This window comes from Alligator sinensis, unplaced genomic scaffold (genome assembly GCF_000455745.1).
Source record: "Alligator sinensis unplaced genomic scaffold, ASM45574v1 scaffold632_1, whole genome shotgun sequence".
In the NCBI taxonomy this organism is placed as follows: Eukaryota; Metazoa; Chordata; order Crocodylia; family Alligatoridae; genus Alligator; species Alligator sinensis.
The window spans coordinates 794,167-806,985 of NW_005842408.1; the positions used below are offsets into that span (position 1 = coordinate 794,167).

At 66.9% G+C, this 12,819-nt stretch overlaps 2 protein-coding genes across 5 annotated transcripts in view; both read right to left on the bottom strand.

Annotated features, from left to right (window-relative positions):
• Nucleotides 1-1,647: 1,647 nt before the first annotated feature.
• On the bottom strand, nucleotides 1,648-11,900 carry APOD (apolipoprotein D). 4 transcript variants are annotated; one of them, XM_025211509.1, is made up of 6 exons: nucleotides 11,847-11,900; nucleotides 11,260-11,335; nucleotides 5,576-5,805; nucleotides 4,972-5,093; nucleotides 3,124-3,212; nucleotides 1,648-2,678 (listed from the first exon to the last, which is right to left on the bottom strand). In XM_025211509.1, exons 3-6 carry the CDS (start codon nucleotides 5,696-5,698, stop codon nucleotides 2,443-2,445), a joined length of 570 nt encoding a protein of 189 aa, XP_025067294.1. In that variant the 5' UTR covers nucleotides 5,699-5,805; nucleotides 11,260-11,335; nucleotides 11,847-11,900; the 3' UTR covers nucleotides 1,648-2,442. The 4 variants fall into 4 exon arrangements, with proteins under 4 accessions (XP_025067294.1, XP_006030044.1, XP_025067295.1 ...); XM_006029982.2 differs by lacking the exons at nucleotides 11,260-11,335; nucleotides 11,847-11,900 and adding an exon at nucleotides 7,930-8,057; XM_025211510.1 differs by lacking the exons at nucleotides 11,260-11,335; nucleotides 11,847-11,900 and adding an exon at nucleotides 7,357-7,919.
• Nucleotides 10,522-12,819, bottom strand: part of LOC102371669 (very long-chain specific acyl-CoA dehydrogenase, mitochondrial-like) — a 15,261-nt gene continuing 12,963 nt past the window's right edge. Inside the window, exons 15-17 of the mRNA XM_025211484.1 lie at nucleotides 11,847-12,274; nucleotides 11,260-11,335; nucleotides 10,522-10,684 (exon numbers count right to left, since the gene is read on the bottom strand). Of these exons, the coding sequence (XP_025067269.1) occupies nucleotides 10,547-10,684; nucleotides 11,260-11,335; nucleotides 11,847-12,274 (642 nt within the window). The 3' untranslated portion in view covers nucleotides 10,522-10,546. The remainder of the gene's footprint in view (nucleotides 10,685-11,259; nucleotides 11,336-11,846; nucleotides 12,275-12,819) is intronic.

The following is a 12,819-nucleotide window of genomic DNA, read 5'->3' on the forward strand; positions in this document are numbered from 1 at the left end:
CTGCCGCCCGGAGGACCCGCCCCGCGCATGCGCACCCGCGCCAAGGCACGCCCGCACGCACGTAGACACGCACGCGCGCGTATACACGCGCACCTGCACACACGTACGGGGTGCTGCACGCACGCAGGCGTGTAGTCGTGGAGCGCTGCACCTGCACAGCTGGTCACGTCCGAGCCCTGCGCCGCCCCGGGCAGGCCGAGCGCGGGGACCACAATGCCCCGCCAGTCCCTGTCCGCGGTGCGTGTCACCGCCGGGGAGGCTGGCTCTGCTGCGGCTCCGCACCGCTGCGCCCGGCGGTGGCCCGGGCATGGGGAGCGGCTGCTGCCACAGCGCTGTCAGGGGGAGTCGCGGTCAGAACCAGCCCCTACAGAGCTGGGGTCGGATCCAGCGCTCGGAAAGGCCGGGCCCTGGCCAGGAAGCGAGCCCGCAGGCTCGTTACCCCGGGATGCAGCTCTGGTCGTGCCGGACTATAGTTACACCAAGCAGCAGTCACGCTAAGGCACCGCAAAGGCCCGTGGGAGTAGGCAGGCGTCCTTAGCTGCTGCATGACCTCATAACGGTGCAGCGAGCAAACCCGCTGGCCATGCCCCAAGCCAGCAGGGGAAAGCACCGGACGCTCACCGCCCTCGGCTGGTCGGGACTCGCCCCTCTGCAGCGACCGGGGGGGGGACTCGGCACACGCCACGTGCCGTTGATCACGGTCTGGGCAGGTTCGCTGCCGGGCCAAGCGCTCTACGCGCCCGGGCGCTACTGTCCTGCGAGACGACAAACCTCTCCGAGCTTTTGCCACCCATCGCAACTGTGCGCGGTTCTTTCTGCGCTGCGGCGAGCTGCAGAGCGCCGGCTGCAGGCGACCGCCTCCGAGACGCCGGCCTGGAGCCGCCTGGACCCAGGAGGGCAGCAGGCAGGACGACACCCTGGAGCTGACCCAGCCTCGCTCCATCAGCTGACCCCGTGCAGGGTTTTCTCCTTCAGCCTGGGACCACGGCCTTGCAGCGGGGCAGCCTGGGGCACTTGCCAGGACTGCCAAGCACCTGGCACGCCGTGCTGGGAAGCTGCACTAGGCCGAGGCGCGGGAGACAGGGCCGGGCAGAGACAAGGAATCTGAACACAGGAGGGGGCAGCCGTGCCAGACCCCCCGAGATGTGTGGGGAAGGGGCCAGGCGAGGACATGCCACCTGTGGCCCAGCCTTTCTGCTGGGCAGCGTCGTAGGTTCTGCAGCAATGCCTACGACCGAGCAGCAAGGAGTCGGCAAGGCCCAGGAGGCGCTGGCGTCTTGCTCAGAAGGGACACGGCAGCAGAAGTGCAGGCGGCGTGCAAGAGATGGGCACGGAGCAGCCCCGTGGCACAGCCCCCTGGGGAAGGGATGTGCACCCCTGGGGTGGACTCTGCCTGGAGGGAGCTGCTCGCAGGCTGAGCTGTCAGCAGCATTTCGGGGCTCAGAAGCTGGTTCTTGGAGTTCATTCCCAAGCAGCTGTAGGATTGCTGTTTGTACAGGGCCATGCCTGTGCCTCGTGAATATTTATGAGGGAAAAGTGATATCCTGGTGATATTCAAACACGCATGGACACAGCAGGCTGGGTGGGAGGCAGAGCCTCCGTTAGCGGGCATTCAGCTGCAGCCGGTACGCTCTGTACACGGGCCCCAGCTGCTTGCAGCCGAGGGAATGGGTTCTCCCCTCCCTGCCTCTTCCTATAGGTCTCACAGCTGAGCACTAACCATACCAGGACACAGGGCAAGCCCTACACCCTGCCCCTGGACCTGGCTCCCAGGGTGGGCCCGTTCTTGCACGCGGGGCATGGCTGCAGACTTTCTGAGGGGAGACACCAGCCAGAGGTCTGAACACACAGCCTGCTTCGAACCCCAGGGAATCACTGCAGACACCTGCTGGTTTCTCCCAGGGTCACCCCTTCGCTGGCAAAGCCGCTGCATCACCTGCCCAAACGCGCCTGCCAGAGCACTGTCCGCACTCCAGCCTCCCGCGGACGCCCGCACGACGCAGTGAGACAGGATGCAGCAGACGAGCTAATCAAGCAGTGTATTCAGAACAGGCCGAGCAGACATGGGGACAGTCAGAGAAACCAACCTGCTGGGTGCCATGAGAAAAGTTGTCCCCAGGGAGCAAGATCCTTGAACCTCCCCGACGCACACCCTCCTGCGTCAGTGCTGGAGAGCTCTCGGCAACAGCAGGGTGTCAGGATCTGTGCTCCCAGATTCCTCTTTGTCACCGAGTTGTTAGCTGTGAGCCAGAATGCATTTAACTGGGGGGGAAGGGGCGCGGAAATGGGGGGGCTGGAGAGACTGTGGGAGAACAGCAATGCTCAGCTCCCGCCGCACGTGCTGTGCAGGCGACCAGGAGCAAAGGGTTTGTTATTCACGGTAAGGAAGGTTTCACTGACACCAGGGCAAGCAACGCAGCTGGGAGTGGGCCCAGGCTTGCTCTACATGTCAGAAGGGCAGTTCATCTGATCCGTGGGGAGCATCATCCCTGTTTGGATCCGGTAGGAACGGAGAACACTCTTCAGGTGCTCCACTGTTTCCGGGTGCAGCTGGGGAGTTCTGGACCTGATCCAGGCATAATCGACGTGGAAGAGCCAGAAGAACGAGGTGCAGGAGTACACCAGCGCGTAGTTCTCGTAGTCGGTGGCAACTACCCAGTAGGGGCTAGCTGGCATGACTGGGGAGGAGACAAGAGGGGCATCATTCGGTGCTGCAGGCAGGTGAGGTGCCGGGCGCTGCGACTAGCTGGCACGCGACTGTCGGAGGTGCAGGCCAAGATGCTCCAGCGGGGACTGGGGGTCGGATTCCCCACTGTCACCCCTGTGCTGCTACCGACTTGCCAGGGGGCCCGTGCAAGGCAGGACGTCGTTATTAAGCACATTCCTTTCCCACCCAGAGAGGCTCAGGAAAGACAGGGACATCTGTGGCCTGGACCCCGAGGTCAGTGGCCCAGGCTCTCCTGTCACCTACGCTACTCGCACACCTCTGGGACTTGCCAGCCATCGCTCCACGCTGGTGCCAGCCCCCAAAGCCATACTCGGTGCATGCTGCCACCGGGGTCGACAGCGAGACGGCAGGCGGGGCGGCATTCGGCCGAGGGGGGGCGGGCTCCGCACACTTACACCAACTGTAGCTGACGCTCAGCTTGGCCGGCTCGTCTTTGTTGACAGGGACGGCCTCTGCCTCCATGTGTTTGATCGTGCCGTCGGACCTAGGGGAGAAGAGCAGGTGTGGGTGTCGGCTGCATGTGTGTGCAGCCCCACTCGCACGGATGCGCTGATCAAGTCTCTGTGGCCACCTCCTCGGAGATGGCTAGGGCCCATAGCAGTGCCTGTGCCGCGTGCTCCCCCTGCCAGCAGCCTCCCAACACCCTCTGGTCGAACTGGGGGGGAACACGGGCAGAGAGGGGACATCACTCTGAACCGGAGAGCACGGCACAACCAGCTGCTGCCCAGTGCCTTCCCATACAGAGCCAGCCTGCGCTGTCCGGGCTTGGAGGAGCGTTTTGCAGAGGCCAGCACGGGGCGCAGAAGAAAGCAAGCACAGAGGCGGAAATCCTCCGGGGCATGGCTGGGACGTGCACTTAGCCGCTGATGAGGGCAGCACCAGATCTGGTCATGCCTCAGGAGTGTTTTGAATGGGTGGTGGGTACCAGCCCCGGGCCCTGGCCCTGCTCTTGGTCCCCTGTGTGCGAGCCGGGAGGAGCACACCGACCCAGGCTCAGGCTGCACGCAGGAGGCCAGTGCTGCATCCTGGACTGGAGAAGCCGTGCCCCACGCGCCGGCTCTTCCCTTCCCCGAGTCCCAGCACCAACCCAATGCGCTGCCAGCTGTTTGCCAGGCCACCCCGGCCCAGGGGCCACGGGGACCATGCTGCACTGGTTTGGAGGAGCGGGGGCATGGCTCCTCCGCCAGGCACAAAGGACGTGCGCAGAGCTGCCGTTGTGCAGCAGAACAAAGTGGCCGTGTCATGCCGGGGAGCCGAGAACAGCGCTTCCTTCATTCACCCCGTCACAAGGTCCTGTGGGAGCGGAGGCCACGGATGCCTGCCCCGTCCCTGCCAGTGTGCGGGGCTCTGGGGTCGCGCGCCACCAGGATGCTGCAGCCAGCGATCCATCAGTCACCGTGTTTACCACCCAGCTGGGTGGTTCATGCGGGCAGAGACCTCTGACCCCGTGACAGCCATGGAGGAAGGGCCATGTTACACGTTACACGGTGAGCCGCACACACATGGACTGGCTTAGCGCTGCCTGGCAGTCACACCTTCAACTAGGGCCGCACGTCTGCGGGGAGAGGCCGCACCTGAACAGAGCAGGAGCCAGGCTGCGGATCAGAGACCGCCCTGCCCTGGAGCGGCCTCGCTGGGAGCCACCTAACGAGCCACTTGAAGGTGTGAACATGGGGACATCCAGGTGGTCAGAGCTCCAGATTAAGGCATAGCAAGGCTCTAAGAGACTCGCAAATATTCGCTCCACCAGTAATGGCCAAAGCTCTTGGCGCAGGCAGCCCCTGCTGACTGCTGTGGTGATGCCAATGGCCAGCCCAGGCCCAGGCACCTCTGGGCACCGGGTGGCACCCGCTGCGTGGGTGACTCAGCCCTGCATCGCAGCGCCGCAGGCCAGGCCAGCACCGGGTCTGCCTCCTAGACCCCATCTAGTCACGTCAGGTTTAGACGGCAGCTGGCCGGGGGCAGCCTCCAGCCGGGTGCACGTGGTCTGTGTGGAACCGGCACCGCGGCGAGGTGCGTAGGGCTCCTCGAAACCAGCGCCAGGCTGTGGCACGAAGGGAGGAAGGAAGAGCTGCTGGGCACGCCATGGCAAGGCGTCTCTGAGCGTTACCAAAGCCGTGGTGTGAGTCCACCGGCAGCAGATGGGGAGGAAGGGGGTATTGGCCCAGCTGGGCCTGCACCGTTTTCTCCACCAGCTCCACGACCCGCTGGGGCCCTGCCCCAAGCCCGGCCCCGGCACTCACTGCACCATTTTGGTCAGCACTTTGATCTTCCCGTTGGCCTTCAGGGAGTAATTCGCCTGGACGCACCGCTCCTGCTCGAAGCCGGAGGGCAGCTTCTCGATCTCGTACCACTTCCCGAGATACTGAGGAAAGAGAAGACAGAGCGCGCCGCGTGAGCCAGGCTCCGGCCACAGGGCCGCGGCCCCACGACAGCCTCGCTGCTTCGTCTGCGCCGGGCAGAGCCCGTGTCTGGGGTCCAGGGACCCCCGAGCAGAGGCAGTGCTGGGGGAGTCTGGCTGGCCAGGGCTCAGGGGGTCGTGTCTAATCCAACCCTGCTCCAGGCAGGACCAGCCTGTCTGAACCCTCCCAGCCCCTTCCAGGGCCCGACCACCCTCCTGCCTAGAGACAATTGCTCCTGATCCCGCGGCGTGAGCTCACAGGCCAGGCTGTGCCAGGCTCACCGCCGCCGTGCAAGGGCAGAGCCCGGGATGTAGAGCAGGCACCGAGCGTGCACTGGCATCCGCACAGGCCCATGGGATCTCCCTGTCCCCGGCCAGCTGTCTCCTGCAAGCTGTCTCTGCCCGGCCGGCTACGAGACCGCAGGACTGGGCAAGCCGCCCCGCACCTTGCTCGGGTCGAAGTCCTCCTGGACCGGCGGGTTGGGGCACTGCCCCATGTGAAACGTCTGCCCCTCCACGAGGCCGAGGATCCCGAGCAGGGCCGCGAGTAGCGCCAGCATGCCCCGCATGGCAGCGCGAGCCAGTCAGAGCCCGACCTGGACGACAGCACCGAGCACCCGGGGCGCTGGAGGGAAGCCGCACACGAGGGCGGGGGCCAGAGACGGAGATCTTCACCCTGACAGCGAGACGTGCAAACACAACGTGGAGATGAGGAAAGGGAGGGCTGAGGCCTGGGCTGTGCCCGGGGTCTGTTGGGCAGTTCCCCATCCCCCTGCTCCTAACAGCCGGCCCCGGGCACCCCCGGAGCCGAGTCGCAGCCGTTCTGCGCTGCGCAGGATGTGGCTCTCCCCGCCGCAGCCTCTGCCAGACGGCACTAGCCGCGCAGACACCGAGGGCCACGTCCTGTCCTGTCCTGTCCTGCCCGTGGGGCCGGGAGGGGAGCGAGGCCCCAGCGAGGGTCTGTTCCCGCTCGAGTCCCTGCAAAGCAGCTGAGGCAAAGCACGGGCGGGCATGCGGGTCCTTCTCCTCCGCCTCGCTCCGGCTCTCAGCACAGCTCCAGCACCCGAACGCCAGTTCCCAGCCCAGTGACTCAGCCGGCGCCCCGGGGCAGGCAGCTGCAGGAGCCCAGCTGCGCGTCCGTGTCAGGCAGCGCCCTGCACCGCACGGTCCTGCGGCAGCAGAGCAGGGACCCTCCGCCTACCCAGACCCCTTCAGAAAGCCCCTCGAGGGCGGCAGCTCCCTGGAGCCTGGGCCGACGCACAGAGCAAGACCCTGCAGGACCCCCGACTCCCCCAGCCCGGACGCTTTAGATCTCCCCACATCTGTCAGACAAACCGGGTCCCTCCCCAGCACCAAGGGGCCGGAGGACCACCAGGACCGGCGCAGCTCCCGGCTCCTCGCCTGTGCCCGGAGGTCGGTGAGAACGTACCTGAACGGTGCTCTCCGGGCTGGGGCAGAAGCAGCTGCACAGCCAGCCGCCTGCTCTGCTTTATAGGGCACGCGGGGCAGCATCACGCAGTGCCCACGCGCGCTGCGCCCTCCTCCCCGCCACGCCCCTGCTCTTCCCAGGGGGGCGACTGGCCCCGGGCCTGGCCCGCCTCTGGGGCACGGCGCCGACCGGCTCCCGGGCAGACAATGGGGCGTGTGTGCAGCACAGCAGGGCATGGCACGGCACGGCAGAGGCGCGTGGCTGCCTGGTGGCGATGCTGCGCTGCCAGGGCTTCCTGCGCCGTCGGCATAATCGCTGCCAGGCGTGGGGGCTTGTGACCGGGGCCCACCAGTGACCCCGGGCACTGAGAAGCCGGCAGCACTGATGTCGGTTTAGGCTGGGGTAGCCAAGAGGCAAGCACGAGATCCCCCTTGGGCAGAGAGGGGGAAAGGAGGGAGAGAGCCAGGGCTGCGCTGCAGGGACAGGGCCACGGGGACGGAGCGCCGGGCGTGGGTCGTGCGTCCTCTCCCTGCCCCAGGCCTGCCCGGGAGGCCCCAGCAGGCTGCTCTCCCATCACTGCCTCCTCCCCTCGGGGCCCGGGGCCCGCTCCTCAGCCCAGCCCTGTTCCCTGCCAGCTGGCTTGGTCGTAGACCCTCGGCAACGGGGCCGGAGGCGACCTGCAGAGGCCACGTCTAGTCCAACCCCGAGGCAGGGTCAGCCCTGTGCCAACCAGCCCAGACAAATCCACCACCTAAACTGTCTGCACAAGACGACCGTCAGCCCCGACACCGCACAGACCTGGCACCCGAACCTGCCACAGGGACAGAAGGAAACCAGGCAGCCAGCGTCCTGCTCCCACCGGGCCTCTGCAGCACCTGGAGCAGGGCCCGTGGCTGGGACCCGCACACGTGACAGCAGCCCCACGGCCCGGAGCGGCTCCTGCCACGGGGGGGTTGCAGCAGCCCGCCCGCACGGGACGCCGAGAGCCCCGAGACAGGTCTGTAGGGAGGCAGGAGCACGCTGCGCTCGGGCGCTCCCCCACTGCCCACGTGGCCGTCAGGGTCGTTGCTCACCCGCCTGGGTGGGGGCACCAGCATCCGCAGCCCTGAGGCCAAGGGCCTCTCGGCCGGACCATGGCAGGTCCAGGGCCCCAGTAAGATGCAGAGCCAGCAGAGAGATGGAGACAAGGGACGAAGAGGGGGACACGGGGAGCCCTTCCCTGGGCAAGGGCAGGAGGGGCTCATTCTCCACCACATTTTGTCACCAGCACTGCCCGTGTGCAGGGAGCTGCAGGGCGGACAGCCCAAGAGCCCCTGTCCGGGCTGCCCCAGCAAACCGGCCCTGTGGGCAGCGTGCGGGAAGCAGCCTCACCTCCGCGAGCAGCGACGTGCCTGGAACGCGCTGCGGCTGCTTAGTCACGGGCACCCAGACAAATGACCCGCTCGGGGAACAAAGAGCAGCGCTGAGCGTCGGACGCGGCCGGCTTGGCAGGGCCCTCGGGCAGCCAGGACAACGAGCGCAGCCGGGGTGCAGCGCAGCGCAGCGCAGCGCCCCCGGGCTGCCAGCCGTGCCAGCCCTTGTCGGCTGGTGGGGAGCGGGCAGAGGCCGGCCCCAGCGGGAAGCGTGTGACTCACATTGGGATGGAAAGTCCGGGGCTGGGGCTGAGGCCAGCACCTGCCTGGACTTGGGCCAAGCATGTGCTACACTGAGCTCCTGCATCCGGCCCTGCCGGCTGCAGCAGGGGCTCTCGTTAGTGTTGGGTGCCAATCGGTTCCCAGATGTAGCCGCCCTTCCCTGCCAAGCTCCTGTCTAGAGCGGGCGTGTGGCTCACCTGCAGCCACGCAGTGTCAGGCCTCGGCAGGGCCTGCTCAGCCGCCCGGAAAGGCAGCCGCCCCGGGCACAGCAGCCTTATCGAGTCAGCAGAGTCCGCAGCTGCAGCACCGGAAACCCCGAGCTGCGCAGAGCACGACCACAGCCCCCGGCCGGGACGCTGCCCTGCTCCCGCGCTCGCCACCGTGCAGGCCACAATGCACGCACGTGGCCAGGAGAACGTAACAGGCCACGACCGAGATCCATCGCACCCGGGCTCCCATGTCACACAGGGTAGGGAGCAAAGACTGGTTTTCCCTTGCTCCTCTCTGCCCTGCAGCCTCCAGCACTGAAGGTCCAGGACCGTCTGATGCAGAGGCCGTGCCCCTCGCTCCCTGCTCTACAGCTGCCGATGCCCCTTCCCTCCAAGCACGCGTCCAGGCCCTTGGTGAACCTGGCTGCACTGTCAGCGTCCACTGCATCCGAGGGCCGCGACGTCTGCACTTCGGCGACCCACTGGGTGAGAAAGAACTGCCTGGTGCTCGTGTTCAGCTCACTACCTCCTAGCCTCTCTGCGTGACCCCTCGTCCTTGTATTGTGAGACAGCTGATAATAACACCCTCGTGCAGGGGCTGGCAGCACCCAGCACAGGAGCCAGAGCCTGGCACGCGAAGGCATTTTGCTTGGCACGCGAGCCTCGGGGCGAACGGCGGGGAAGAGGCCGGGGCTGCGCTGCCACAACAAGGATCGGGCCCCTCCCGGCCCCCCCGCCATCCGCCCCAGCACACCAACATCCTACAGGTCGAGGTTGTGGGTATCTTTGGCACTCTGCCCAAAACCATCGCCGAGCCCTGCCCCGGTGACTTTGTCTTCACCATTTAGTATTTTGGAAACCCTTATCACGTCCCCCCTCAGGTGTCTCTTTTCTAGGCCGACCGGGCCTGGCCTCTTTAGTCTCTGCTCAGAGGGGAGCCCCTCCAGGCCAGAGCGTCCTTACGCCCGTCTCCGGCCCTTCTCTCCTTGGAGGTGCGGGGACCAGAACTGGGCACCGTGTTCAAGGTGCAGCCGCACCATGGATGTATAAAGGGGCATCCCAATACTTTCTGTCTGGCTCACAGTTCCCTTCTCCATCATCCCGAGCACACTGTTTGCCTTGTTGATGGCTGCTGAGCGCCAAGCTGGTGCTCTACCGACCTGTCCACAATGACAGCGAGCAGCATCCTCGAGCCTGCCCCAGGCGCTTGCACCATGGGGGTGCCTGAAGGACCAGGAGACCCTGTGAAGACACCCGAGGTGCAGCCGGGCTCTCCCAGCACTGCAGCAGGGCCCGGCCTGGCCGCTCCCAGCACCCCCTCGCCAAGCTGCTGCACCCCACAGGCATGACCCCCACCACTGTCCCTCCAGGGCGTCCCTGGCGCGGCCGAGCCAGCTGGCACAGCCACCCAGACCATCTGCTCAGAGCAACGCGGCCCCGCAGGGTCACTGTGCTGGGGTTTGAGGCAGCGCAGCGCCCAGCTGCCTCCACAGCGCGTGGCTCCCCGTGCCCCGGGTCCACCCCACCATGCACAAGCAAGTCGACCTTCTCCCTGCTGGCGCTGCCCAGGAGGCTGCTGCTCACACGGGGGCTGCCCTGCCACCCCAGCCCCCTTGGCTCCCTCCACCCAGCCCACAAGAGGATCTAGGTGAGCCGCGGCAGGCGGCGCTGCCCCAGGCACAGGCAGGCACCTAGCTGGGGTCAGGGTCAGGGCCTTGGTGCCAAGAGCAAGCCCGGTGCGGAGCCCATCAGATCGGAGACCCTGGGCTCAGCCACGGGAAGGCGACCGTGGCCTGTGCAGGGGCCACCTCAGCTCTGTGGCCAGGGCAGGGAGAGACTGGGGGAGGCCCAGCCAGGGAGGGACCAAGTCAAGCGCGGAGGGTGGAGGTGACTGAGAGCAGCCCCTGGGCCCATGTCGGGCTCCTGGAGCAGGCAGGCGCAGGGGGCCACGCCACAGGACAGGCCCCCCAAGGGTCGGGGCTCTTCCAAACCAGGGCCCAGGAGAGGGGCGCCGAGGCCAAGGCCCAGTGCAGCCGGCCGCACAGACCACAGTCGGGAGAGGACAGAAGTAAATAAATTTAATGCTTTCCTTCTCCCCATCAGATGTGTCGTTCTCCCCACGTGAGGCCAGCCCGCGCCCCGCCCTCAGAAGCTCAGCGGGTGCGAGGCCAGGCCCCCGCCGTTCTGCACCACGGCATCCGAGATGAGCTCCTTGTTGGTGAAGCTCTGGGTCCACGGCGGGGACTTCACTGCCCGGAGGTTCCCCCTCACGCGCTCGAACGCCTGCACGGGACAGAGGGGTTCGCACCTCCGCCAACCCCGACCATTCCCAACACAGCCTCGGCTGCCAGGGGACGTTCTGGGGGGGCCGGCGTGGCCAGGCACGGCGAGGTGGAGCCGTGCACTCGTGCACAAACGATGGGAGCTGACAGCCCAGCTGCGGGAACCCGTCCTGGCAGGCTGGGGCCGGGCCGGGGCTGCCTCACAGCCAGCTGGGCTCTGCCTGGGGCCCTGGGCAAGCCGAGCTCCTCTAATTGCCCCTGACTGCTGGGCAGGGGGAACAGGTCCCACCCCAACCCCACCTGGCGAGCACCTGGTGCCCAGGAGCAGGGGCGGGTGGAGCAGAGGCCAAGCGGGAACAGGATGGAGTGAGGCATTCATGCACGGCTGGAGCCACCCAGCGCCTGCAGGCAGGGCACCGTGCGGAGGGGGCTCCGGGGAGACGGCTCGGCCCGGCAGGGAAGGGAAGGGAGCGCATGCTGAGTGCTGGAGGGGAGAGGCTCTGCCCCCAATGCCACCAGCCGCACCTGCTCAGCGACACAAACCCACCCCCACGAGGGTCCGGGCCTGGGTCCTACCTCATGGCACCACGTCTGGCAGAGGAGCTTCTCGTGCTCCGCGGTCGGCTGTCCCAGCGACAGGGAACGCGTGGCCCTACGGGATGGGCAGAGGCAGTGAGGGAGGGGTCGGGGGCACAAGGTGAGCAAGAGACCCCCCAGGGGCTGAAGCCCGAGCCATGGGGCACAAGCCGCATGGGGTTGGAGCCCTGTGGGGACAAGGAGCCTATGCACAGGCAGGGGCCTTTGGGCCACAAGCTGAGGCTGGTGCAGAGGACTGGGCCCATGCAGCTCGGTAGCTTCCCTGAGCTAGCACAGGCAAGCACTGCTGGGAAGGGACGAGGGGTCACCCGCACCCCCCCCCCGGGCGCCCAGCATGCAAGACGGGTGCTGCAGCCAACATGTGCCGTGGGCACACGTGCTACCAGCATTGCCCGGCAGCCCCCGGCACTGCCCTGCACGGCCGACAGAGCCTGCAGCAGCTGCAGGCGCCCACCAGCTCCCCTCCACAGTGCCAGCCCAGAACTGGGCAGTACCGGTCGAGAAGGGCATCCCCTCCCCACATACACGCTCCCTCCCTCGCTCCCTCCACGCTGCTCGCCACGCACCTGGAGAGCACCACGGCCATGGCATAGATGTCGATGGTGGCGTCGGCTATGCGCTTCAGGTGGAACTGCTTGTCTGAGGGGAGAGGCCGTGGTGAGGCAGCCACACGTGTGACCCCCAGCCTGGGCAGGATGGGGCCAGCTGTGTGCGTGGCTCCGTGCCCTGGAAGAGCTGCATGGGTACACCACGGGCAGGACCCAGCCAGGCGGGACAAGTTTGTTGGCGAGAGCGTTGCGGGCAGGGCAGAGCAGGGCATGGCAGAGCTCTGCTGCAGGCAACCATCGCTGGCAGGGCTGTGCCGGAGCTGCGAGGGGTCCAGCGCTGTGGGCCCAGCCCCGGGGCTCCAGCACGCTTGCAGCTCCACCTGCGAGCATCCGCCCCTGCCTGCAGGCCAGCCCCTCGCTAGCCCCCAAAGTGCTAAACAAGGAGCCTGCAGTGCTCGTCATCTGCCCCAGGCCGTGCTGCACCCTGCTCTGTGCGCTCACCCCCACGGTACTGGTGAGATGCCACATGCAGGCTGAGGCCACGGTGCTCACACCGTTGAGACTGGGGCATGCGGGAGCCACAGCCCAAAGCCAGCCGAGTCGGGCACTGAACAGTCCTGGGCTTGCGACAGCCCCAAGACCGCCCGCTGCGAAGCAGGGCCCCTTGGACAGGCCACTCCTGCAGCGCCTGGCCCGGCTGCAGCTGGATGGCGTGGCTCCCTGCCAGGCCAGCTGTGACGGGGCACCGCTCAGTGCCCGGGGCCACGCACGAACCAAGGGGTCTTGCTGCAGACCAGCATGCAGGGGAGCGGCAGAGAAGAGCAAGGGCAGCCTGATACCGCAGGGCAAGTCCAGAGGGGAGGACGCGGCAAGGGAGACCAGGGCCAGGAGCGAAGGGACGTGCTGTCCCTGTACCAGCACTGCCGAGGCATTTGCAGCTGGCCACAGTGCCCGGCTGAGCTCTATTTGGGGCTGGTGAGAAGCAGGATTA

What these genes read in the sequence shown, in the direction of transcription:
- APOD (XM_025211509.1), bottom strand. Translation starts at nt 5,698, where the DNA reads ATGCGGGGCATGCTGGCGCTACTCGCGGCCCTGCTCGGGATCCTCGGC. An exon ending in AGGACTTCGACCCGAGCAAG is followed by an intron (nt 5,094 to 5,575) that starts GTGCGGGGCGGC and finishes CTCTTTCCTCAG; the next exon opens with TATCTCGGGAAGTGGTACGA. An exon ending in GTGCTGACCAAAATGGTGCA is followed by an intron (nt 3,213 to 4,971) that starts GTGAGTGCCGGG and finishes CTTCTCCCCTAG; the next exon opens with GTCCGACGGCACGATCAAAC.